The 25,302-nt window shown below is 42.2% G+C and overlaps 1 protein-coding gene across 2 annotated transcripts in view; it reads left to right on the top strand.

Moving 5' to 3' along the window:
- GFOD1 (Gfo/Idh/MocA-like oxidoreductase domain containing 1) overlaps window positions 1–25,302 on the top strand; it is a 76,246-nt gene that overhangs the window by 3,885 nt on the left and 47,059 nt on the right. Inside the window, exon 2 of one of the 2 annotated variants that reach the window (XM_074899690.1) lies at window positions 15,600–15,615. The exons of the other annotated variant lie outside the window; for it this stretch is intronic. Coding sequence (XP_074755791.1) covers window positions 15,600–15,615 — 16 coding nt within the window. The remainder of the gene's footprint in view (window positions 1–15,599; window positions 15,616–25,302) is intronic. 2 annotated transcript variants of the gene reach the window in all.

Here is a 25,302-nt window from a genome sequence, read left to right as displayed (position 1 = left end):
AGATTTGGAAACCAAGCTGGTTTGGCTGATGACTGAAATAATGAATAAAACCTTTGGTGTTTTATGTGAAATAACGTTGATGGCCTCTGTCACTTCTCTGTGAAAGGAATCAAATTCCTTATTTGCTTCTACAAAATGGGGCTGAGCAGCCCTTTCTCTTTTCTGCCCCTGGTCTGTGCTGCTCATTTAGAAGCTCTTTTGTTTATTGCTGTTTGTACTTGTTCCCTGTAGCATAATGCAAAACTAATGTCCTGACTGACTTGCTGCTTGGTGATCAAGAAAGATCAATGGCTGAATGTTTAGGTAATCATAGACAACAGTCCTAATGTTGAATAAGGGTGTTCTCCCTTTTCACGGAACTGTAAAGTTTGGCATGTTTGCTGGAAGCGGTCTGCTTTTCCTCTGTCCGCATGCATCGGCAATACAGTCGTATCCCAAGCCTGATCAGGCATGGGAGATGTGTTTGCATACAGGGACAAAAATATGTCACCAGAGTGCCTATTTGTGCTTGGGATCAGAAGAGTTGCTGGTACAGACAATGAAATGACCATCCACCTAGTTCAAAACTGTCAACACATGACCCTGTTCTTGGTCCAGACACAGTTTGTAAAGTGGTTAGGTTCCTTTGGGATGATGCTCTTTTAAGAAAAAAACATTATTGTGACTATTTATTATTAGTAGCAGTGTAATATCTATCCTGCAATATTGAATTTAAATTTGACCTATTAGCAGTGACTTTCAGCAAACACACAGCAGTGTAATCCCTCCTCCTTGTTCAATTAAATATAATGTTCTCAAGATTATGACTGAAACAGTTGCCCTGTGTGACTGAATAGCTGCCACATCAGGTGAAGTGACTTACTACAGGTGGTGCCAAGAATTCCTTGATGACATTTCACCTTGAAGTTGAAGGGGAAGGCACAGACATGTTTATGTGCCTGGTCCTATTGGTGCTTGAGTCAAGCCTAAAGAGAACTTACTCCTGAGGTTCACATAAGTGTTTCTGGGAAGCAAATGTTTTGCTTTTGGGAAGAATCAAGTACCAGATGTGTTTAAAGAATGTCTCTGAGATGTTACACTTAATTCTATTTATAGTGGTTTTGCTTACTCTTTCATCTTAGGTTGAGGACAGGAACACTGAGCTGTGTGCTGAGTATTCGCTGCACGTGTTTGCAGACATGTCTATGTAGTATTACTTTTTAAAATGTTTATATTGTAGCTCATGGTAGGAGTCCCTTCTGCCTGGGGACTATACAGAGTATGACTTTTCCAGCCCTCCAGAATTTCTTCCTCTTAAGGAGCACTTAAATTTGTTTGCTGACCGGTGCTGCTTCTATACCTGATTGTGGTCATGAGGGAGCATCTTTATTTAGAGAGGAACATAAATAGTACTGCTTGGATCCTTACCTTCTCACCCCTTCCCAGGAAGCACTGGCATCACACAGACATGCAGTACAGGCCTGCAGTCGAGAATATGTTTGTGAGAACTCCTTTTTAAAGCACTGACAATGTTATCACTGGATCTATCCCTGAAGTGGGAGGAACATCAGCTGCAGTGAAGTAATTCACAGATCTGATGCAATCTCTAATTAATTTCTACACTCCTCTGCACCCATGAAAATCAGTCAGAGGTTACAGGTTTGTAGCAGTGAATAGAACTTGGTCCAGAGTTTGTAAAATGGTTAGGATCCTTCGGGATGAGATGCTCTATTAAGGGAAAATATTATCATGATTATTTATTATAAATAGCAATGTAATATCTGTCCTGCAATATGAGTTTAAATTTGACCTAACAGCAGTGACTTTCAGCAGAACATGCTCTTGTACTTGGAAGGCAGATGACTCTGCAGCATATTAAGTGTGAATTATGGTCATCTTATTGCAAACGAAAGTCAAATTAAGTGTTGTCTATCTTTAATCAGCAGAGCTAGCAAAGGCTGTGATGCTTTTTTTTTTGCATATATTAGAAAGTCAGTCCAAAGAGCCTGCTGACAGTTGGCTGCAAGTCATCTTCCCGCTTGAGGGATGATGGTATACCACAGAAAATGGCACCTAGCTCTTTCATTGACCTTTTTCTGTCAGTACTGAACCTTTAATTCTAGTGTTATTCCTGTAAAACTCCTACAGAGATACTGTGGGATTGAACCTCCAAGACAGTAAAGGCAAAGAGCACTGTTCAGGTACTGTTAAAAAACAAACAGGTAAAAATGAAAAAACAGACAACCCCCCTGCCTTATATCCTTTCTGGCCTTCAAATCAAAGGTGTGTTTTAATTGTTCCCAATTGTCATCTTCTGTTTGAAAGTAACCACCAATTCAGTCATTGCAGTGGTAGGATAGATTGGGAGCCCAGTATGAACCAGACTTGGATGTTGAGCTCATGCCATGATGATGCACCGTAATTTGCCTAGACTAAGGAGCAGCCAGTTGCATTTGAAGTGGTTGCATTAAACAGTGTTAGGCATGAAGCCCACCACTGCTATCCTGTATCCGGTTGGGTCAGTTTGTGTTGTTGCAGTTTCCTCTGTACTGTTTTTAAAATGAGTGTCTGGCCTCAGGGATCATGAAAGGCTGCAAAGATGAGTTGCTGTGTTGCTGTCTCTGGACCAGCGTGGGCAGCTGAAGCAGGATGGGCTGAACCTCCTGAGGACTGCTGCAGGTCTAGTCTTGTGCCTGCTCAACTGGAGGTCGTACAGATGTGGAAAGCAGCTTCTCTCAAGTTTAGGAAGTTACCATCCTCTGTCAGAGATCACCGTGCCTTGTAGGTGAGTTGGCTAAAACAAATTCATGCCCAAGCCCTCAGTTGCCCTACTTCTCCCTGTGATTTAAATGGCAAAATATGATGCTGGAGCACAGACACTCTCCTTCCATCTGCTCAGCTGCTGGGGCTTGCTCCTTCAGTACAGGAGCAGTGAAGGAAGCGAGAGCAGTGCTGGCCTCTGCCACTGCCAATGTTTGATCTGTCATCCTTTGTTAGGCAGAGCCCATAGCCAGGGTGGTGATACTTTGAGAAATCTGACTTTCTTTTAAATATAAGAGTTGGGTGCTTTTATCTACGTGAAGATTTAAAAAAAAAAAGGCAAGTCCTTATGGCCTTTGCCTGTCTCGCTGCACTTTGAACACTATTCTTCTTGCACTATTCTGGCTTTACGTTGGTGTTAGCAATGGTGGCAGATACAGCTATTTTTCCTGCTGTCTGTGGTACTGGAGAAACTCAACTGTTCAAAGACTAGTGCTATTTCCAGCACAGGTCCTCCCAGGGCATCCTTGTCAGTGTGAACGGTGATGCACTAGTATTAGCAATGCCATAATGTCTTGATTTGTTGTTGAAAATGGCTGAAAGAGGTTAGTAGCTCTCTTAGGCATGGCTTCTGGCAGTGCTGATGAAGATTTGACTAATGTGGTGTTGGGAAAGGGCTGGAAATGGTAAAATAATTTCTCATGAACAAAACAGGAATTACTGCTAAAGGTGTGGACATGTGTGTTCTAGCCTTGTGGCTGTGCTAGTGAGGACCACCTTTTGTATTTCTTTTGCTGGCACAGTTGGTAGAATAGATATCATGTAGACAGCATTTTGTGCCATTTTAACAAAAATACATAGCTGCACAACTGTGCTGTGGATGCTGTTACACAAACAGAAAATGTGTATCATAGCTTTCTTCTATGAGAAGATGATAGAAGGTTCTGATAAAAAGTGTGTTTATACTGTTAGAACTGTGCCAAGGCTAAGAATTGTGATTATTTCATTTCTGAAGTAAATTATTGCATCTCTCTAAGAAAGGAAACAGCAAAAAACAGATATCTTATTATTCTTTCTTGCGTAGCTTTATGCCTTCATTCTGACAGGCGGTGGCTACTGTGATACCTGCTTGGTACTGAACTGTCTGATCCATCTTTAACAGACCTTCCCTCTGTGATTTGCTGTCTTGTTGCTTGTTTTGGGGGACTTGTGTTGCTGGGTGCTCAGTGGTGTAGGTAAAGGAAGGACATGTGTCCTGCTTCTGTTGTTCTGGGTTCTAGAAGAATATTAAGTAGGGGAATTAAGGACGAATGTATAGATAAATGTGGAGAAAAGAATGCTGGGCAAATTAAATGACTAGCTTTTCAAGCTTCCCACTGTTGTCTCTTCTCCCTCCTTTTTTCTTTTTCCTAAAGCCCTCTCATGTCCAAGATTAACACTACATGACAGAGATTTGCTGTGTGGTTCCAGACGTGGATAGTTGAGCACAGCCCCTGATGGAGGCAGGGTAAAAACTCTGCATGATGCTGAATACATTGTTCTGTCCACTTCTGTTTGAGAACTAGGTAAATTGTGTTGAAGCGTATTACAACTTACTGTCCTTGTCTTCATATGTGCAGCATATGTGCAGTAGATTTTGCCCTTTTAGCAATAGTGGTGGCAAAGCACTGAGGATGAAAATGGAGTTAAATTTCTAGGACGACCAAGACTGGTGTTTTTCACAGGCCACCACAATGCAACAACACCCTTCACTGTTAATATCAGTTTGCCACAGTGTTATCCGGAGTTGCCATGAATTGTTCTGGTTTCCGCAAACCACCCAAGCAGAAGTGTTTACCCTACTGCTTTTTTGTTTATTATTCATATAATAAACTTGTAGTTCATAAGAGTGAGCTGTCAAAGCTGGGAACTTAATTTATGAGGTCAGTGTGCATGCAGGTAACAAAACCACACTCCTTACAAAAAAAAAAATTATTTCAGGTCTTAAGCCTTGATTTAAACAAATTGATTTAAATGGCTATGTAATTAAACAGGAGCAATCCTTTGTGTATCATCCCTAAATTGATTTAAGGCCTGGTCTGCACATAGATTTTTGTACCAGTATAATTATGACTGCAAGGGGTATGATTTCTTTAATGTAATAATTGCTGTGTGGCCATTAGAAGTCCAGCTGGTTTGACTCCTGGCGTGAATGCTGTTCTCCTGGCCTAATGTCATCTGTATTTGGTACAGGTTATTCCTGCTCATGTGCAGGCATAAATTGTCAATTTCATATATATTATTTAGAGCATCATCTGGTATAAATATGTCCATGTTACTGGTGTAGCCCAGCTCTAGATGCATTGGTACAGCTGTACTCTGTGTATAAGTGGTTGATGTATTAATTTAGGTGGTTTATTGTTGTGAACACTTGGAGGAATCTTGTTTGGCTGCTGGGCCACTGTGAGTTTGGAGGCCTTTGAGCAAAAGTCCCTACAATGCCTAAAGAGTGTTTCTGTGCTTGTTCAGGAGCTGGCTATGCTAAAAATGTGGTGAAGAGCAGAGGTGGCTGGCACAGCCAGTGCTGATCACCAATGTCAGAGAAGACTCATGCACCTGGCAGCTCTTAAGTGTAATTATCCTTGAACACCTTGGATGCCTCTCATAGCTGCACTTCCAGATGGTGGAACTGACATCCAGGATGGCACAAACATCAGATCTTATTAATACTCAGGTCTTGCTCACAGGGTAACAAGAATCTTAGGGAATTGTGGAGAATGAGTTTACTCACTCCTCTCCTTTGGAAAGAGTAATAGCATACTTTGTTTTAGCCCAGCCAGGACTAATGATGAAAGTTATTATTTATCAAGCATTAACTCCTAAGTATGAGCATGGTGAAGAGCACAGAAAATGAGAACATGGTGTGAGGAACTTGGTTGGTAGTGACATAAGAATAGAAATAATGATATAACACAGGGAGTAAAATTACTTTTGTCATTTTCTACTGTGCTAGAGTCTAACCTCAGGGTGAAAACTGGTGCCTTCAATTCCACTGCAGCAGCAATCACAGCTTTAGTGAAGCAGATGGAGGTGGAAAAAAAAGGTAGCAACTTTGTTTTGCATTCTGATGTTTCCATGGCTTTTATCAGCAATAAAGACCCTTGTGTTGGCACTTCCTTGCAGTGAATGTTTGGCAGTCTTCAGCTCTTCCATCTGGCGATTTTTTGCCAGGAAATGCCCAGAAGGGAGGTCACAGTTGAATTAAATACTGTCTCTAGGGTACTGGGCTTCACATGGCTAATGAGAAGCCTTAATATAGAGAGCTTTTCAAAATCCAAATAGTCAAGCAAGGAGAGAGAACTATAAAATAGTAGTTATCCTTGCTGTACTAGAGTGATGTTGCTTAAAAATGTGAAGGCTAGACTGAGTACTCGGAATACTTTCTCTTGGTGTCTATACATATGCATTGCCTGTAGTTCCATATATGTATAAAAATTTTAAAAAATTAAGGTGAAAAATATATAAATTAAAAATTCCTGGAAGTCCCTCCCCTTCCTTCACTTCCTCAGTCCATAAAAGACAATGCAACTGTTACTATTTCGTGTGGGGATAGGAAAGGGGAAAGAATAGCTTGGAGAACAACTGAAATAGTTGCTGCCAAGCTCATGCATGTTAAAATAAATTCTAGAAATATACCTGAAAGATGCATGTAGAAGTTTGGATTCTGATCCCACTTTCTTCACTGTAAATGCAAATAAAGCTCTACTGGATGGAAAGGAAATAGTTGAAGTTTATGATGCTGAGAACATGTTGTGGCCTGAAAGTAAAGCTAACTGTGCTGCAGAGAGAGGAGCTTGGCCTTGCAGATCTGTGTCCTCTTGGCAAAGGCATCTCTGTCAATTTAGGAAACGATTGGTGGGAGTCTTGGGACATGGTTCTGCAAGCCTTTGCTTACTTCAGTAGTCTCCTTGAAGATGAAAATCCCTGATTCCTTACAGGGAATATTTGTCAGGCACAATAATTCATGTAAGTAGGAATTTGCTTGCAAACTCCTTTTTTTTTTACCCATTCATCAAAAAACCCCTGAAGATATAGCTACAGCTGTGCAATTCCACAGCTTGATACAGTGGTGCTTCTATAACATGTTATGGCAGCATGTCTGCAGGAGTAAAAAATAAGATGGAAAATATTTGAAGCAGAGGTGTTTAGAAACATTAGCCATAGTGCCGTCACTAAATGAGTGTGACAGAGCTTGCAGAACTCTTGTGACTTGCTGCTTGCCTTAAAGGAACTTGTCAATTTGGTGTTGTGAAAGATGCTTCCTGGTTAAACAGTTTGAGATGCTCTGATAAAGACTTGTTTATCAGGCAGAGCGCTCCTCAGGACTAGGCTGTGAATATAGCATTATCCAAATACATGACAAAGTATCCTTCATTTTGTGTCCTTGGTTAATAGGCAGGACTCATTATTCATGTTGCTGAAGAATTCTGCTTAAAAATCAGGGTTATGAGATGCTCAGTTTGCAGGGGTGACATCTTTGCTAAACTAGCCAAAGTACATTTGAACGTGGTCTATGACTGTTGACATAGCTTGAGAGAACCATGGACCTGAAATGTAATTCTGGCTATAATTTCTACTGGACTCCACCATCTAACCATTAGGAAAAAATAGTTTGATGCATTGTAGCCTAAAATAAGGAAAGTCTGTGTTTGTGAGCCATCTCGCTTCTCTCATATATGCTGATCTGCTTGCTTGTGAGATTCAGTGCTCCCTAGCAGATTTATTTATGCCTTTGAGTATAGTGCTGTCTTGCAGCACTTCATATAAATTTAATTGTGTTGGTACAGTGGTTGTCGTTTGAAATTAGATTTGTTCACATAGGCAAAGGTGATCCTTCACAAGGCCTGATGTGCGCAGATGTTTTGGCAGCTGCTGAAACCACACCTGCTGCCATCTGTGTTTAGAGACCTGACCCCTTATGTGTCAGGTGGGGACAAAATTGTTGCATTATACCCTTGGTGTGTCGTTTGAGACTCTTGTCCACTCTAAGCAAGAGTGACATGATGAGAATGAGCTTGAGGATTTCTATCCTGAGCTTTCATCTTCCATAATGCAGATTGTGTATTTTAATTAGGTTGTACTTACCTGCCTTCCTGAAGCTGGTTTCATCTTTCAGGATTCCCAAAGCTACTTATTGGGAATGAGGGAGCACAGGGGGATTAAGAGACTTGCTGAAGTTTGTATGGGAAACTGGTGACAGGGACAGGAGCTGGGTCCTCTGATGTTCGCTCTGCTCTTTCACTGCGGGACCGCTGTGGCTGGCCGCTGTTGAGAGGATGGTGATCATGACAAACTCATCAGAGTGGCTGGAAGAGGATCAATCACTGTCACTGGTGGGGGCTTTTCCCTGGGTGGTTGTGCAGGCGGTCTAAAGCCAGGATGGGGAGAGAGGAGTGGGGACAGTGCAGGGAAACCTGATTCCCAGTTGAAAATAAACTCTATGCTCCTCTCGTTGGTGTTTTTAATGTGTACAGGGTAGCTTGTGAAGGAATTGCAAGGACTGTTGGAGGGGCTCTCTTCTCTGGGGAAGATCCATGGCTGGGATTGAGTATTCTGCGGTCCTGTCAAGTTTGAGGATTGTATCTGGCACTGAGTGTTTTGTGGGTTATTAATGCCAGTAATAATTTTTCTAATGTTGGAGCTTTATTTATCAGATGATACAAAAAAATCTTATTTAACCAGCTTGCTATGAGCAGTGATGGCTCAGCAGCTGGGAGACTTGTGTATTTATTTTTAATGGATTATGGAGTATCTCTTTAGTACGTGTTGTGGCCCTCTGCACACTGGGAAACCCCTTTCTTTAGCAAATGGGCAGGGCCTGTATGGACTGCCTGGAGCAACTACCTTTTTGGAAGACAGACAGTAGCATACATATATGTAATGTTGGTTGCAGATACAACCCGAGCATCAGTTTAAACTGATGTGAGCAAGTTCAGATTTGCAGCTGCTGTTAGGAGGTGCTCAAATGTAAAAAGATAATTAATTTCACATCTGGGCATTTTTTTCAGCCCTGTAGGGTGCTTGCTTAGGGCCTCCTGCATTGAGGATTATCATCCGAGAGCAATAGGTGAAAGCAAGGAGGGTGCTGGTAGTTGCTGGAGCTGTCATGTACTGTCTCAGCATAATTGTGTTTACAGGGAATTTGTGTTAGGTGCATTTGCACTGTACGGGGCCATGTGTGACGTCTTTCCCTTTCTGGTTAGATCTGCATTTTAGTGTGTTTCACCAAGTTGGTAAATAGGTGGGGTGGTTGAAAACGTTTCCTTTGCTTGGTGCTCAAAAGAAAATTGTGGGGTGATGCTTTAACTGCTGAATTGGATTTTGGCAAATCATTAGAAGCTCCCTTGACTCTTAAATGTAATGCAACAAGGGTGATATTAACTGGCCTTGTGAGCTATTTGGTATAATGGAGGAGTGGATTTTAAGGCTTTTGCTTACTTTGGGGAGGAATTACTCTTGCATCTTCTTTCACTGAAGAAGAAGCATCGAAGAATTAACAGCACAGGAAATGCTTCAGATAAAATGTTAATTTAATAGCTCAGAAGTATAAGAAATCGCTTTGTTACTCATGGAGAATATATATTTTACCAAGACACTGACAGGACATGGCTTTGGCTCTCTGTTTGAGAGGACTGTGTGTTTCCAGAGTCCTCTCAGCAGATAGTACCCATGCTGATAAAGTTTCCTGGGTGCAAGAGTCAGATGTTTGCATCAGCTCTGGACTGTCAAGGATGATGCATGTTTCTAAGGTTAGCTGTCTGTCTAGTCTAAGTATGCTAGCCTAAATTCTGTGTAGATTATGTGGTGCTTACAGCTGGGAACTCTTAAGAACCAAGCAGATCATATGGATTATACTGTTATGATTGTAATGAGTGTAAATATATGTATAGATTCTTCGTCTGTGTATCAAAAATCTCTTGAATAAACTTCAGATGGGCTTGTGTTGTGGCAGTAGGCTTATGAAGTTGCTACAACTGTTAATGCAGGAAAAAGTGGGAGTATCATATTCTTCAAGTCCTGTCAGCAAATAAAAATATATGAATTTTCAGTTAAGTATTGTTCATGGAATACATATATCTAGTAATAAGATTACCTTTTCAGTCTCTTCTTTCCATCTTTTTCTCTCTATCTGTTCTTTTATGCCTAGATTTGCCTGGCACTGTAAAGCCTGTTAGGGCCTGAAACTATTATTAGAGAAACTAAAAGTGTGGGTAACCGCACTACTTCAATTTGCTTGCAGCAAACAGTGGGTGTAGTTTCTGGGGGAAAAAAGAAGTGGCTACAGAGAAAGGCAAGTCAGAACATTAGCTTCAGATTAAGATAGACGGTAGCTCTGATTGGCGAACAGTGTACCATGAGCCTCTGTTCTGATTTAATGCAGCTGTGCTGTCCCAGTCTCTAAACCTGTAATTACAACACAAAGATGGATTGATGTGGACAGTAGTTAGGATATTAATTAAAATACCATGGACGATGTGCAGAACAATATGACTTACATGTTTTATTTAAAGGAACTGGAGAATAATTAATTCAAAGTATCATGATTTGTCAGTCTTGGATCTTGTTTCTTCTTTTGAATGTTTAAGCAACTGTAAATTGCTTCATGGGGTGCAAAATAGTGGAAGTTCAGGGCCCTAATTCAAAGCAAGGTATTTACAGTCAAATGTTCATTTTGATAGGATTAAACTACTTTCAAATGTCCTGTTGCTTTTCAAACATGCAAGCCAGAAAAAAAGACCTGTGTGGAGTAATCTGAGCTTTACCTCTATATTTCCTAGTTTAATCTTTTGTGTTAATGCTGATATCTCCCTGTATGCTTGTGAAACTCAAACTCCCACAAAAATATGGATGAAGTTGGTTGTCTTCATCCCTCTTTGGAATTAAATTACACAGAGGTGGAACAGGTGAAGAACACTTTGGGCATCTGGGAACAGGAGTCTATGTGTCTCTGGTTCCCACTTTCACAGATCCCTGTAGCCCTTAACACAGCTGTGAAAATCCTTTTCTCCTGTGCTTTTTAACATATCCCATGAGAAGTTTTATAGTGACAGAAAAACTCTCAGTGCTGTTGATAGCTGCAGGTGTCAGAGCCCATTGATTTGAAGCACATCAACAGTGGTGAGTGGATGACTTTAACTTGGTGAGAGGCACCTGGGAGAACTCAAGCAGATTTGCTTTCAAGGCCAGGTGCTAAAAGATCCACAGCCCTGAAGAAATCTTTGGTTATTCAAAATCTTCCAAATTTGGCCCACAAGAGTTTGATCAGTATTAGGAGAGTGTCAGGGCTCCCAGGTGTGACCCTGAATGAACTTCTGTGTGGTTGAAACAAAGATTTGAAAGCTGCCTGATTTGTTACTGGCAGAAAGTCATCTGTTTGAAGTTACTTTTTGTCTAGCAGTTACTGTCTTGTCCAAAACTCCCAAAGAAACTGGTCTTCTACTTAACGCGGCATTACAAGAAACGGAAAACTAAATGCATTCACTTGCATTATGTTGGCACTTCTGCAAGATTGGAAAAAAGTAGCCAGAATAAGTGGGGCTTTTTTAAACAAATTTTTTTTTTGTATGGCAGATGCCTTGTTGTCCAGTTTCTTCTTGAAGCAGTTTTTACGGTTAAGCTGTAAGTACTGGGAGTGGGATAAAGAGAGTGGAATTCATTATGGAAATGTGCAGTGGGCCATAGCTGTGCCATGCTGCCACTGCTGTCTGCACGGCAGCAAGCTTCAGTCAAATTGGAGAATATCATATTGCTTTGTGTGGCTGATTTTTTCTTACATTCAGTGGTTTGCATTTGGCTTGTTACCTTCATTTAGAAGCAGTGCCAAAAAAAGAAGACTTAGCAGGGAGTAGCATGGACTGTTGAGTAGTTGAAGTCCTGGATTAGTGGTAGAAAACACCCAAATCTTCCTTCTGCCCCCCTTTGCAGGAGCCAGACACTTGCTGCAGGTTCCTTGAATGTAACAGCCACGTGTCAAGCCATGCCTGGCTTTGTGTGAAGCCTGGTGTTGAAAGGGCCTAGTGTTCTTGGGCATTTCTTGTCTTTGAAAACACACACTCAAAACTACCAGATAACATTTGCCTGGAAGAGGAGGATGTGTTTTAGTGAAATGGGGGGGAGGAGCTGCTCTCAGGGGCCTGAGCATGAGACACCTCCCTCGTTTGAAATGGGGAAAAATAGATGAATACAGAAAGTGGAAAAGCACCAGTGATGCTGACAAATTTGGCCTGAGGAAACCAGCCAAATAAAGGCTGGCAGGGGAGGGAATGGAAGAGCAGGTTCAGGAGGGAGGGAGTGTTTAACGCAGCAGACTGTGTAGCGGTGACTGGGCTTGCTAGAAACGGAAGGGGAAAGAGGGTGTAGCTGGGTGGTTGTGGCTGTGACTCTCAAAACTCCCTGCCCGCTCTCCCTCTTGCCAGCTGTGGGCTGCGTTCCCCATCTCCTTCCTGCTGCCAGGCTGTGGGCTGCTTTCCCAGAAAGGACTGGGCAGCCCTTGCCCCCAGAATGTGCTACGGGGGCTGCTCTGGTGGTGGTGGGTCCATGGCAGTGAGGTGCAGCTGGGAGGAGAGGGCTCAGGCAGGACCTGGATTGCACAGGGAAAGGGTGAACCGGGAGGGATGCTGGGTGGGGGGAAGGAAGAAGACATAGACTTCAGTGGGAGCACTAAGATGTAGTGAATTAATGAACCATCCTCGGAAGTGAAAGTGCTAGCTATACACTTTGGTGGTGGAAAAAGTTAAAGAAGAGTGTTCCCTTTTATTGTCTTCAAGCTAGCTTGAACTTCCCAGAGAAAGATGCTGTCAAGGCACTCTCCCTGTGGAGAAATAAAGCAGCTTGTCTGGCACTGCTGACTCCATACCACATTACCAAGTGGTTTTCTGGTCAGGCAGAAAATGCTTTGGGCACCAAATGCAGCATCTTACTGAATACATTGTTGCAATGGTGAACTAAAGGAAGGCTAACCTTCCATACAAGAATAAGAAGGCAAAGAGAAGTTAAGCACAGTTATATGTTTTTGCTTATTAAACAGTTGGTGGATAGCTGTCCACATCAAGCCATGGGACATTTGATAAGAGCCTTGTTGAGTAACTTTTTTGCCAAACAGTAAGGTATTTTTGAAGTGAATTGTGATGTGACTCTGTGTGGCATAACCTCATGGACTTTCAAGTATGTGAGCTGTCTTCTTCCCAAGTTGGTTGCTGTAACACGCTGTAGACAGGCAGTGTCACCTAACCTGAATTCAACCTGTGTGTAGGAAATGGGTAAAAGTCTCTTTAAAAATCTGGACTTAGATTTTATTGGGGGGGGGGCTGTCCTCCTCCTCCTCCAGGACAAAGCTTTCCTCCTGTGCTCTTGGGGGGTACAGTGCTGGTCAGAGCGCTGTGTCAGGGCTTGCTCTTGGTTGCTACATGCAGCTCTGTGTTGCAGCTCTGCTGTCTGTCTTGTTTTGTTGATGCCACCTAGCTCTCCTTAGCGAGGGCCTGTAAAGACAGATGTGTATTAGCCTGACCTGCACTATGATGCTGTCTGATTTGGCAGTGATTCATCTGCAGTGTATTTAAGTTGTGCAGCAAGTGTTATCATTAGGTGGCACAAACTTATTTCTTGTCATGTTTGAGTGAAATTAAATCCCCAGTGGTAAAAAGATGCTGTTAACACAGTGTCCCTGCAGCTTGTTTATTGTTGAGACACAGGCTGAACTTTCCTAATGTATGCAATCCCTGAACATGGTCCCCAGTCAATGGCCCGTAGGCAGCAAATTGCATGTGGGCATCTTCAGTGATCTGTGGTTCTGCCAGGCCCAGGTGAAGAAGGATGGCAACCTAAGTAGTGCTTTTATCTGCTCAGTGTTGTTTCTCTGGGTCAGGCAAGGGCTTAAGATTATTCTTTGGCTACATGTGCAGGGCTTCATGTCTGGAGGGGAAGGAGAGAGAAGGAAGAAGGATGTTTAGGTCCTAATGAATCCTTCTTGAAGCTCTTGTTTATTATCAGTCTCCAGAGTGGGAATGCATGACAGAAACCCTCTGCTTTCTCTTTTTCCGGGGTAGTATTTCTGCTTTGTGAATTAAAGGATATGGCTTCAACCAGAAAACAGCAACAGAAACACAGCTGTGAGGATGAGTGATGCTTCCTTTTAAGAAGGGTTAAGGGTACAGTACAGCGGTGTTATTCAACCTGAGGTCTGTGTGGTAAGAGTCTGCAGATACATACCTTCCTCTAAGTGCAGACAATCAATCCACAAAGGGAAAAAATGCAATAATTTAGTACTTCAGGCTTAATTTAATGTGTATATGGTTGCAAATGACACAAATGCAGGACCATGATACAAGACAGTTCCTCTTTTTTTTTTTTCCCCTCCAGAAAAGCGTGGTGATCCTTGGGTTAAAAATTGTTGGGAACATTTTGCTTGTAAGTTATAGCTAATTGTTGTCCATCTCTTGCCTGAATCACAGCCCACACTAGCACATTTCTGAACACTGGGCTTGAAACAGAGAACTAGGGGAGCTGTCACCGTGACTTGCTTGACTTGGCCCAATGAACAGCTTAGATTTTCCTAACATGGCTATTCTGAAGTTTCCATGACTTCGTATGGTTGAGCTATGTTTTTCTTTCCTTGACTTCTTTCTATGCAAGTTTTTCTCATGTGAAAAATTTTGGATTAGATGAGATTTACAAGGAGGAGTTGACATTACATTTCAAGGTTTGATTCTGCTATTGCATTGGTTTACTGACATCATATCCCCTGGGGTCAAACCTCTGGGCTGAAAGCCAGTATTTAAAAAGATTTTTTTGCAGGGTGGAGGAATATTTTGAAATTTCACCCCCTATGATTTCACCCTCTTCGTCTTGTGCTGCTTGTTAATTATTTCAGATTCCACCTCTACAGCATGGAAGGCTGTTTTATTGTGACACTTCGTGCTTAACCGTTTGCTTAGAAGGCATTGATGCTACTACATGCAGCTTGATCTCCTCCTGACTCATTTCTGAATTGCTGGTACATCCCTGTGTGTTGTTAAGCCATCTTTGAACCTCACTGTGTCACAGCAGTATACATGAGGAGTAAATCTACTGAAGTCAGTCAAGTAGTACCAGCATGAAACTGGAGTGACCAGAAAATCATGTCGTCTTTCTTCTGGATTATGTATAGCAGGGAGAAACAAAAGCCTCAAGTGAGCAGCTTTTTGATTTTTCTACCAAAGAGGCTGGCCAAGTATACTGAAAATAATTTCAGAGACCACAAGCTGATTTGAAGTGGATCCCTGGAGCTGCATAAACAGATGGTGCATTATTCATGAGCTAGCTGAGTGTTTGCCCTCCTCCACTGGACTGGGACATGAAGAAATGTGCTTGCGTGCTTCACCTGGTTGATTGGCCCTCTGGGAAGGGTCCAGTCTTTGCAGAGTGGAGAGCAGAGAAGGCTGATTTGCACTGTGATGTAGGAGCAGTTATGGGAAGCCCATATGAATTCACTTATGACTTGTTAATGCTGTGTTTGCCAGGCAGTAGTCAATGAGGACCGAAAGTTTGAGGTTCACAAAAGCAGTGCAAAAAGGAAAGAGTGCCTGGGCACAAGTGTACCTGTGCACTAACCCTGTGGGCTTGAAGACATCTCATCTTTGTGCCTCCTTTATTTCAGGAAAACAAAAATAACAGTAATTTTTGTTACAAGCTGTTGATCCTCCTTCAGTGTATTTCTGAATCATAACCTTGTAGAAAGCATACCTCACCCAGCAGGAATTCAGCAAATCCAATAACAGGCTTATGACGCTGGATCTGGTGTGAGATGTTTCAGCTCAGCTGGCCATAACCTGGCCTGGGAGCAGCAGCCTGTCCTTGTTTGTACCAACAGCTATGATGTTCATGTGGGATGTATTTGTGGAAGAACTAGATGTTGTGTGTGGTTTCTTCTTGTCGTGAGATGCAAGCATCTTGTCACAAAGGAGTTAAGCAGACACAGAAACATGGACTTAGAGCAGTTGAGGTGGCTACAAAAAAGATACTTGGTGGCTATTGCCATTTCCCTCATGCTTCGTTTTTCATTCCTGCGAGCTCCACTTCTGACTACTTCCTTGGTAACTGTCCTTTCTGATTTTAATCCAGCAACAATGCTAAAATGACATTTTCTTCCTTTCCCATCCTCCACTGCTTACTTTACCATCTAAGCACTGAGGCTACAACAGTTGTAATGTTAATGTACCATGAGCGAAACCTACTAAAAACATTCATCAGACAGCAGATTAATACTGTCTCTTGAACGTTTTCTACCAAGTTTTATTTAGCGTTACATGTGTAGTGGTGGATATTTAGCTGGCACAGATGTGCACTAATGTTCTTAGTCCCAGGACTGCCCTTTCTTGTAATAGTCACAGTTTGTTACAAAGAAATAAAGAGTGTTCAGAGACCTGGCATAATCATGGCATACTGGAAGAACTGGTCATATTAGATCTTTGCAATAAGCTGCTGTGGATTCATTCTGAAAACAACTATTCAGGTTTGGGTTTATCTCTGACAGGCAAACTCTCCTATTGTGTCATATGTTCATAGCCACCTGAGATGAAGCTGTTGAAATCACCTAGACAATCTCCTGCACAGAGCAGAGTGTTCCCTACAGCATATTTTTGTGATATATCTAATATTTTCCCTGCTGAGGATTCCACTGTCTTCCTCAGAAGGCTGTAGTTTAGACTGGGGTCTCTGCTGGAAGAGGTACATTTGCAGTCAGGCTATACTGTCCTTTCTTAATTCAATCACATTATTTCCATGCAACTCCAACTTTTAATACCTTAATGAGTTCCTTTCAATCCTTTATGTCCCATTCTTTGGATTCACATCTACCCCAGACTCATGCATTAGTGTGTCATGCCTGTCTTTCAGTGTGATTGAGATTTATCTCAGTTTACTAATGACCCACATAATGTTTTGAACTGCATTCAGATACTGTTAAAATGGGTTGGAGGGTTAGACCATCAGGATAGAAAAACTTGGAGTTTGATAATTCTGCAGGTCAGTTTCCAATTTAAGTCATAGCCAAATGGTGTGGTAAAACCAGAAAAGCTGCTTTCATGATGCTGTGGTCACAGTCCGTCTTCTGGTGTGTGGTCAGAGAGGACCCATCAGAGGATCTAAACTGTTTAAAGCCTGAAGAGAAATAGTGAACCTGTCAGCAGTCACTATTGTAGAACTGGGTGGATCAGAGAAGCGGGACAAGAAAATCGTAGTGTGTTTTCTCAGACCTTCTGGAATGACTGTGTTACAAAGGGTTGTGTTTTCACTCCGTACTGCTACAAGCAGTTTGTAGGATATGACGTGCTTTCATGCTGCACTGTATGAAGGCAATCTGCACAGTGATGCTGGGTCTGGCATGCGTGTTGATCACAGCCATGTCAGATAGGTAGACAGTAGCTGTGATGTGATTTTTTTTTTTTCCTTATTTTTTAGCTCTTCAGTGAGCAGCTCAGTCTATGCATTGCAAGCCTGCCAGCACCTCTTGCCATTCAAGTGGGTGATGTTCTAGCAGTATTTGAGAGCTGGCGGAAAAGGGTGATGATCAGATGCAGCCAGTTAAAAACTAGCATATGCTTTATGGGAACGTTTGTTCTGTATCCTGAGCTGAAATTTCACAGCATCAAGGCAGAACAGCCTCATGGGGAGGATTGTGGCCTTTTGGAAAGCTTACTTAAATGTTGGATGCACTGAGAGAGCAGGTAAGCTCTGCATTAAGAAACTCAAGGATTTTGCTATGTCAGGAAACCCAGGGGTAGACATGGCCTTTTGAACATAGAGGTCTTGTTAGTGAATATGTTGAGGGTATTACAGAAATACAGCCAGAGAGGATGGGATTATCTCCATAATTGTATGGCAGTGTTAGACCCTGGGGATGTGTAGGTGTATTCCCCAGGTTGTATCAACACATTGTAAAATATATGTAAAGTTGTAGCTGAGGTTCTACCCCGTGAGGGAAGAGGTTCTCTCAGACAAGCCTCTTTTGGATGCTCTGCAGAGCTTTGTGGGACAGTCCCTTCTGTCTCTGTAAGGTGCTATGGGAAACTAATCTCGTAACTTCAGTTAGGTTACATTCTGCATCAATGACCTCAGCTGGCGACGGCCTTCCTCTCGGAAGGGTGACTGAGGGCGCAATGAGTGCAGAAACGCAAACCCCCTGTACTTTCAGGTGTTGGCCTCTTCAGGATTGGTCGTGCTGATGTGAGTGCTATGGAAAAAATTGTAGCTGCTGTTCTGTTTAGGAGCAGGATATGAGTCTCTGGGGATGTCAGTCTCGTGCTTCTACTGGCCTTAAATTCACAGAACAGTAAAATGCAATTGTTGTATTATGGGACTCAAATGTAATACATGAAGAATGTGTGGCGCATTAAACCCATCTGGTTCATACAGAAACTCATGTATAATTCACAGTCTTTGTAAATATGTCAGCTTAATGCCTCTCTGGCACCTATCAGCATGTGTCTGTCTCCCTTGGGTTAGTCAGACCTGACAGCTTCTGAAACTGGACCCTGAATTGTATGACAAATGGTGCTAAACTCTGAACATTACTGAATAACAGCTAGTTTTGAATTCAGAAAACAAATAATTCTTACAATCAAAGCCATTTTTTTTAAGTTCTTAATTGTCTCCTTAGTACAATTTTAAATCTTCATCCTTGTTACGATGGAGAAACGGTTTACTTTTTTTAGTAGAGCAGGATTACATGTATGCATGTACCTCAGCACCAAGCTTTGTTTATCCTTCCCTGCAACATGTTACATACCATTTCTTGGTATTGGTGAAATTGTTAGCTATTTGATAGTGCTTTCAGACATGTATTTGTAGTTTTTTTAAATATGTATGATATTTTTCTTTCAGACTGTACTTTACATGCAGGCTTCTGAATAGGAATCACTTGCTCATACATGGCAGTGCGCAAGGCACAGAAATGTGTCATGCCACAAGGTTCTTGGTGACTGGTGTGGTGTATATCTACTTTTCATTAACTTAATCACTTGAATTCTTTGGACAAATTGAAGTGTACTTACATAAAACTTGCGAGAGTTCATGACCTGGTGTGTGTGGTGCTTACAAGTACTCATTTTGTTGAGAGCATTGGTCTTTTAAGTAATCCATAGAAAGCAGCAGCTTGGTCTGGTCACTACTACTTAGAGGAGAAAAATTAATTCCCAAATGTACCATAGGCACTATGAAAACAATGTTAAATAACAACACATTTTACTCTGGCTCAGTCAGAGACACGGAAAACTGAGTAGTGTCGGGCAGTAAATTGCTAAAACACACTGGTCTGTGGGATGCTAATGTAGCCTGAGCTGCAGCCAAAGTCCATAGAAGTCTAAAGAAATTGTCCAGTGAATTTAGCCTGCTTTGGACTGGGTCCTTGGATGAGATTTTTCAGTAGCAGTCAGCAGTGCTCAGCTCCATTGACCCTAACTTCAGTGGAAGCAGAGGACCCAGTGCTGAGTTTTCCTGGAATGCTGGATTTAACACTGTATTTGAGTGATATAAAAGCACTGAGGGGAGGAAAAATAAGCTGCATTTTCAAGTCAGATGCAGTATATATTCTCTTAAGAGTTGGTTTTACAAGTGACAAACTCAGCTATAAAGCCCTCTTTACCACGTGGTCAATGTGAATTATTTTCCTCCATGCAGATGTGCCAAACCAGGGACAGTGAGTCTGCACTGCTGAGCACAGCTTTCTGGCTGGAGCTGGGAGCCCCCTCTTGGGGAAATTTAATGGTTGTCTGAGAAGGGAGCTAGAGGAAGAGACCTTCACATGTGGAAGCCCTCGGAGGGCACATCTCTTTAAACTCCTTTTCCTGAGCTCTGGTTTCTTCTGCTGCGTTCAGACTGCCATTTATCACTTTTCAACAGCCAGTGGAAGTTGTGTGGCAGCCTTCATACCCTGTAGTTCTTGATCCTCTCTTGAATTCCTATAATTCTTCTCATTGGGAAACAAACCAAAACCTGTCTATAGTAAAAACAAGACCAAGTCTTCCTGCAAATACAACAGCACAAAAGCTGGCTGCTCTTTTCTACTGAGGCTATCTGAACCAAGCAGCCTTTCCCTTATCACCTCCAAAGCCCTTGATTTAAGGAAGGGGAGTGATTACTCAATCTTTAAAGATAATGGCTATTTACTTTTGGAAACAATGGACTTGATGAACCACGAAAAATGACCTAATTTTCAGAAGTGCATTTGCCTTGGAGCAAACTTTGGGATGGAATTGTGTACATTATCTTCATGAGGTGGTAAAAAGTGACCTTTTGTTCTGAGAGAAATCACCATTGATTTTTTTTTTTATGAAGTGGCCCCAAGGATGGAAATGTCAGGCTAGAAAACAATGCTACCATTTAAAGTAATAAGCACAGAATAAAAAAAATATTTAAAACCCTATAATTACAAGTTCTCAGGCTTACCTGAGACAGCTTGCTAGGTTATGTTTTCCTGTGATGACTATGTATATGCTAAATATATATATTTGTCTGCAGTATGATTCTGCCATGTATTCATCTATATGTGGAAAAGAACTCCTCCTGTTTCATAGAATCGTAGGATGGTTTGGGTTGGAGGGACCCTTAAAGATCACTTAGTCCAACACTCCTGCCATGGTCAGGGACACCTTCTGCTAGATCAGGTTGCTCAAAACCCTGACCAACCTGGCCTTGAACACTGCCAGGGAGGGGGCATCCACAGTTAGATGTTAAAATGTGCTAGGACTTGTGTAGGCAAGGATAATAGACTATTACTGTGCTAATTAGTGTGTTCTCAAAAAACAGAGTATGTTGCTGGGCCTGCTGCGTAAACTGGGTTGAGTTTATAAACTGGAGTTGATGGGATAGCAGAATTATTCTCATTCCTGTCTCAATTCTTCCATTCCTGTCTCTAGTAGTCCTTCCAACCTGTGTGTTTGAAAGATGTGTAGTATTTGTAGCCTGGACCAAAATACTGTATATTATTCTGTTTTGAGAAATTTTGGCGTTTATATGGATTTATTTTTCAGGGTATAGTCTGAGATTCACTCCTGATTTTAAAACTGAAGCAAATGCTACCAAAAACTCAGATGAAGCAAGTGTTTGGTCTGTCAGAAGAGGTCCTGACAGACTGCTTATCACAGGTGCACATGTGCATGGCAGAGACTTTGGGTGACAGGATCCTATTGCTGTTCATGATGGCTGCTGTGCAGTAATAACGAACAGTTGCATGTGAACCTAGTGAACTATGCAATGGCGAATAGAAAAGTCACAGAGTAAAATTAGAACTGGAAAAAAGCAATCAGTTTTGAGTCCGAGTAGATGACTTGTCAAAAGCCTTATGTGAAAGCATCACAAAAATGGATGTAATCAGAGTAATCCAGGTTTTACGAGCATTTGATAAAATGGGGGGGGGCTATACCTTTGGCTTTGGCAATGTAGGTTTGCGAGTTCAGGCCTGCTGCGTTTTGTGAAAACCCAGACTTGCCTTTTGATGCCCATGTATGCTTTCTCCCCATGGAGATCTCTAGATGTTTCTGGTCAGAGACACAGACATGCTGTCGCCTTCCGTTGGGCTGCTACTGGAGCAACACAGACCCTAGCACGGACACAATGTGAAATTTGTGCTCGAGGTTTGAAGCCGAAGTCTCTGTCTGTGCCAGTACTGAGCTCTGCAGGGGAGGTTGTGATTGGATGTTTTGCTTTTGGACTCTGCTTGTTAGCAGTTTTTCCATAAAATAATTATTTTACTGATGTTTATCTGTGTGAAACTGAGGTTAGAATGTGAGGATATGAATCTCATTTACGCTACTGTGCTTCCTCCTACTGTAAAAATGCTTTAAAATGCTCATGTAGTAAGTATATAAACACTTTAGACTTAGGAGAATGGAGTGAAGGGACCTCTGTGTAGGTAAGAGTCAGACTCATAATACTTAGTATCTCTGAAGGGGGCTGTTCTGTTGGCATCTGATAATATGTTCCAATTTATAGGGAATCTGTTATTCATTTAGCATTGTAAGCTTAACTGTGTCAGCCTGTGTAAGCTTTTGGTATAGGGATAGGGTCATCATTCAGAGTGAAACCTCCCCACTTCTGCTGTCTTTGCCCTCCAAGAGACATGTGAGAGACTTTGGTAGAGCTTAGATGGTTTGGGTTTTTTTAGTTCAATTTTAGATCATTTAAGCACTTACTGCCCTTTTGCTATTGCTTAGTGTGGTGGGTTGACCTTGGCTGAATGCCAGGTGCCTACTAAAGTTTCTCTATCACTTCCACTCTTCACCTGGACAGGGGAGAGAAAATACAGTGAAAGGCTTGTGGGTCGAGATAAATACAGGAAGAGATCACTCAGCGATTAGTCATGGGCAAAACAGACTCAGCTTGGGAAATTAATTTATTACCAATGAAATGAGAAGGGTAATGAGAAATAAAATCAACTCTTAAAACACTTTCCTCCCTTCTTCCCAGGCTTAACTTTACTCCTGTTTTCTCTACCTCCTCCTCCTGCAGTGTAGTTGTGGTCAGTTTATCACATATTCTTTGCTGGTCCTTCCTGCTCAGGGGGAAGACTCTTCACACTTATCCTCTGCTCCAGTGTGGGGTCCCTCTCACAGGAAACAGTCTTCCATGAATTTCTCCAGTGTGAGTCCTTCCCATGGGCTACAGTTCTTCACGAACTGCTCCATCGTGGGTCCCTTCCACAGGGCACAGTCCCTCAGGAACAGACTGCTCCAGCGTGGGTCCCCCACGGGGTCACAAGTCCTGCCAGAAAACCTGCCCCAGCGTGGGCTCCTCTCTCCACGGGGCCACAGGTGCTGCCAGGAGCCTGCTCCAGTGTGGGGTTCCCACGGGGTCACAGCCTCCTTCGGGCATCCACCTGCTCTGGCGTGGGGTCCCCCACAGCCTGCAGGTGGATCTCTGCTCCCCCATGAACCTCCATGGGGTGCAGGGGCACAGCCTGCCCCACCACGGGCTGCAGGGGAATCTCTGCTCCGGTGCCTGGAGCACCTCCTCCCCCTCCTTATTCCCTGGCCTTGGGATCTGCAGAGTTGTTTCACATATTCTCACTCTTCTCTTCTCTGGCTGAAGTTGTACAGTAACTTTTTCCCCTTCTTAAATATGTTACTCCAGAGGTGCTACCACTGTTGCTGATGGGCTCAGCCTTGGCCTGCAGCAGGTCTGTCTTGGAGCCAGCTGACACTGGCTCTGTCAGACTTAAGGGAAGTTTCTAACAGCTTCCCACAGAAGTCACCCCTGTAGCACCCCCCACTACCAAAACCTGGCTACACAAACCCAATATGCTTGGTTCAAGTGGAATACATGATTCAACTTGTCTTCCTGCAGTGTATGGATTTCTGCCACACCCACGGTATTTCCACTGTGCTAATAAACTTCATCAAATAGATGCTTATTCTTTCCTGGTTAAACAAAAGAATTAGATGATTAATAAAATATGGCAATTTCATTTCACACAGAGGTTCCTAATGGCCTCATACTGAATCAAAGGAGTGATTCTAATGGTTGACATAAAAGTATTTGACAAAAGCAGTAACTTTGTAATCTCTCTGTAGAAAATAGAAATGGGTATGTGTATACAGAAAAAGAGAGCATCACCCTTTAAGAATTGCATGCACTTTTTGAGTACATTTTAAACTTTTACTTCAAATACTTTGTTTTATTGGCAATATGCAGTTATGGTAGCTGAAGGTCTGTAGAAAGGCACCAGTATCATCTATCTGACCAGCTGATGAAGTTGGGGGGGGGAACCACCAACCAATGTTTTCAAGCACCCAAGCCTTTTTTTAAGTGTTATAGGAGCCTTAGTGCATGAGACAGATATGCTGAAACTCCAGTAGACTTTCTGTTCTTTAATTTTGCATTCTGAGCAGTGAACCATGCTAAAACTCTCTCTACTTCTCTGGTGTACTCTGGAAAAGTGTAACTGAGAGCTTATGTTGTTTTGAGCAGACACTGCAGTGAAATTCCCTTCTGACCCTTTTTGCCATTCAGGCTTTTGCCAATGCTGCTGAGTCACCTAAAAGGCTGGATTAAACGTATTTTGCACAGTCAGAGCTGGTTAATCTGTGCTTGGTTTATATGTCTGGACAAGCAAAAAGTTCTCATTGATGATTGGTTATGCTTCTGACATGTATGCTGTTGCCCTGTTTTAAGACCTTCTTGTACTGTAGATTTGACCACATTTGAATGTGGCTCTATCCTTTCAACACACAGAAGATGAAGATTTTCTCTATACTTCAGGCAGGAGAAGTGACTCTCACATTTCAAGCATTCTAGGCCATAGCAGCAGAGGGCTCAGGCTGTTAAGTACATAAGGTAGGAATACAAGAACAGGAATGAAAATGGAGTGAGAGTCACAGTTTTTTGCCCTGGTAGCTCAAAACTGCCTCCAAATAAAATGAATTCTAGTTGGTGCCCTGCATGCCCTAACCTAGCCAGGCTAGTGCTCAGGGATAGTGAGGCCAGAATAGCACAGACAGCACACTCTGTGCAAAGTCACCAGGCATCCTTTGGTGTGTGGCTGTGCATGCTGCTGTGATTTCACAGCTATTGCTTCTAGAGTAAAACCCGCTCAGGTGTGTCAGCATGTGCAGCAGTCATAGTCTGCTTGCAGTGTAGATATGGCCTCAGAGATCAAGTAGTAAGGTGCTGTCTCCATGTGTGTGAGGGAAACATCAAGGATGACTCCAGAATGTGTTACAACTGCTCACCTTTAAAATGGGGACAAAACTTAAAATAAGGTGATTAAAGGTGGGAATCCCCATGCAGAGTTGCTTTATTATTATTCAGGGTGGTGATTCTGTATGATGATATTTTGAGTTTGACTCAATGGGCTAAACTCAGGCTTGACTTCTGCTAACAAATAGTACAGGTGCAGCTGTACAGTTACAAAGATGGCTTATACCACTGTAGCTGCTTCTTGTAAGAAGAGCAGAATAAACTATGCTAAAATAGAGCACAATACAGATACAACTGTTTTCCCAACAGACCGACTGGGGAATCTGGGAGTGCTTGGGAAAGATTTTAAGAATGACTCTGGAGTTTAGACTATAAGTGTTTCCCACTTCTGTGGGTGGATACTAATAAACTAAATTAGGATACTTGTATTCTAAAATATTTATCTTATTTTAAAATTTCAGATTTACATTCAAATAGCAAAAGTAGTGGTATATTTTGTTCCCTTGCTTCTATCTCTTGGTGCTCTTGGTGCACAGACTACTTGTATCTAGAACAAGCAAAGATGCATATTAGATCTTCACTGTTACTATACATTACATGGTACATACATATAACACATGTTATGTTACATGTTACCATACCATAGACCACATCTGGCATGTGGGCAGGACACCACTGTGCTGGTCACTGTATCAGCACAGAGCAGAAAGCTGAATCTGTTTGAGCTTTTCATCTTGATAGAAATAAAGATGTAACAGATGGATATAAATGGTACATGGGGGAGTGCAAAGAAGACAAGGGCATAATATTTTTTACTATCTGCAAGCTAGATGTCAGTTCTAATATAGCTGGCAC

The sequence above is a fragment of the Athene noctua genome, chromosome 2, assembly GCF_965140245.1.
Source record: "Athene noctua chromosome 2, bAthNoc1.hap1.1, whole genome shotgun sequence".
NCBI lineage: Eukaryota > Metazoa > Chordata > Aves > Strigiformes > Strigidae > Athene > Athene noctua.
Note: the sequence above shows the minus strand (reverse complement) of the source record. Positions and strands in the feature narration are given on the sequence as shown.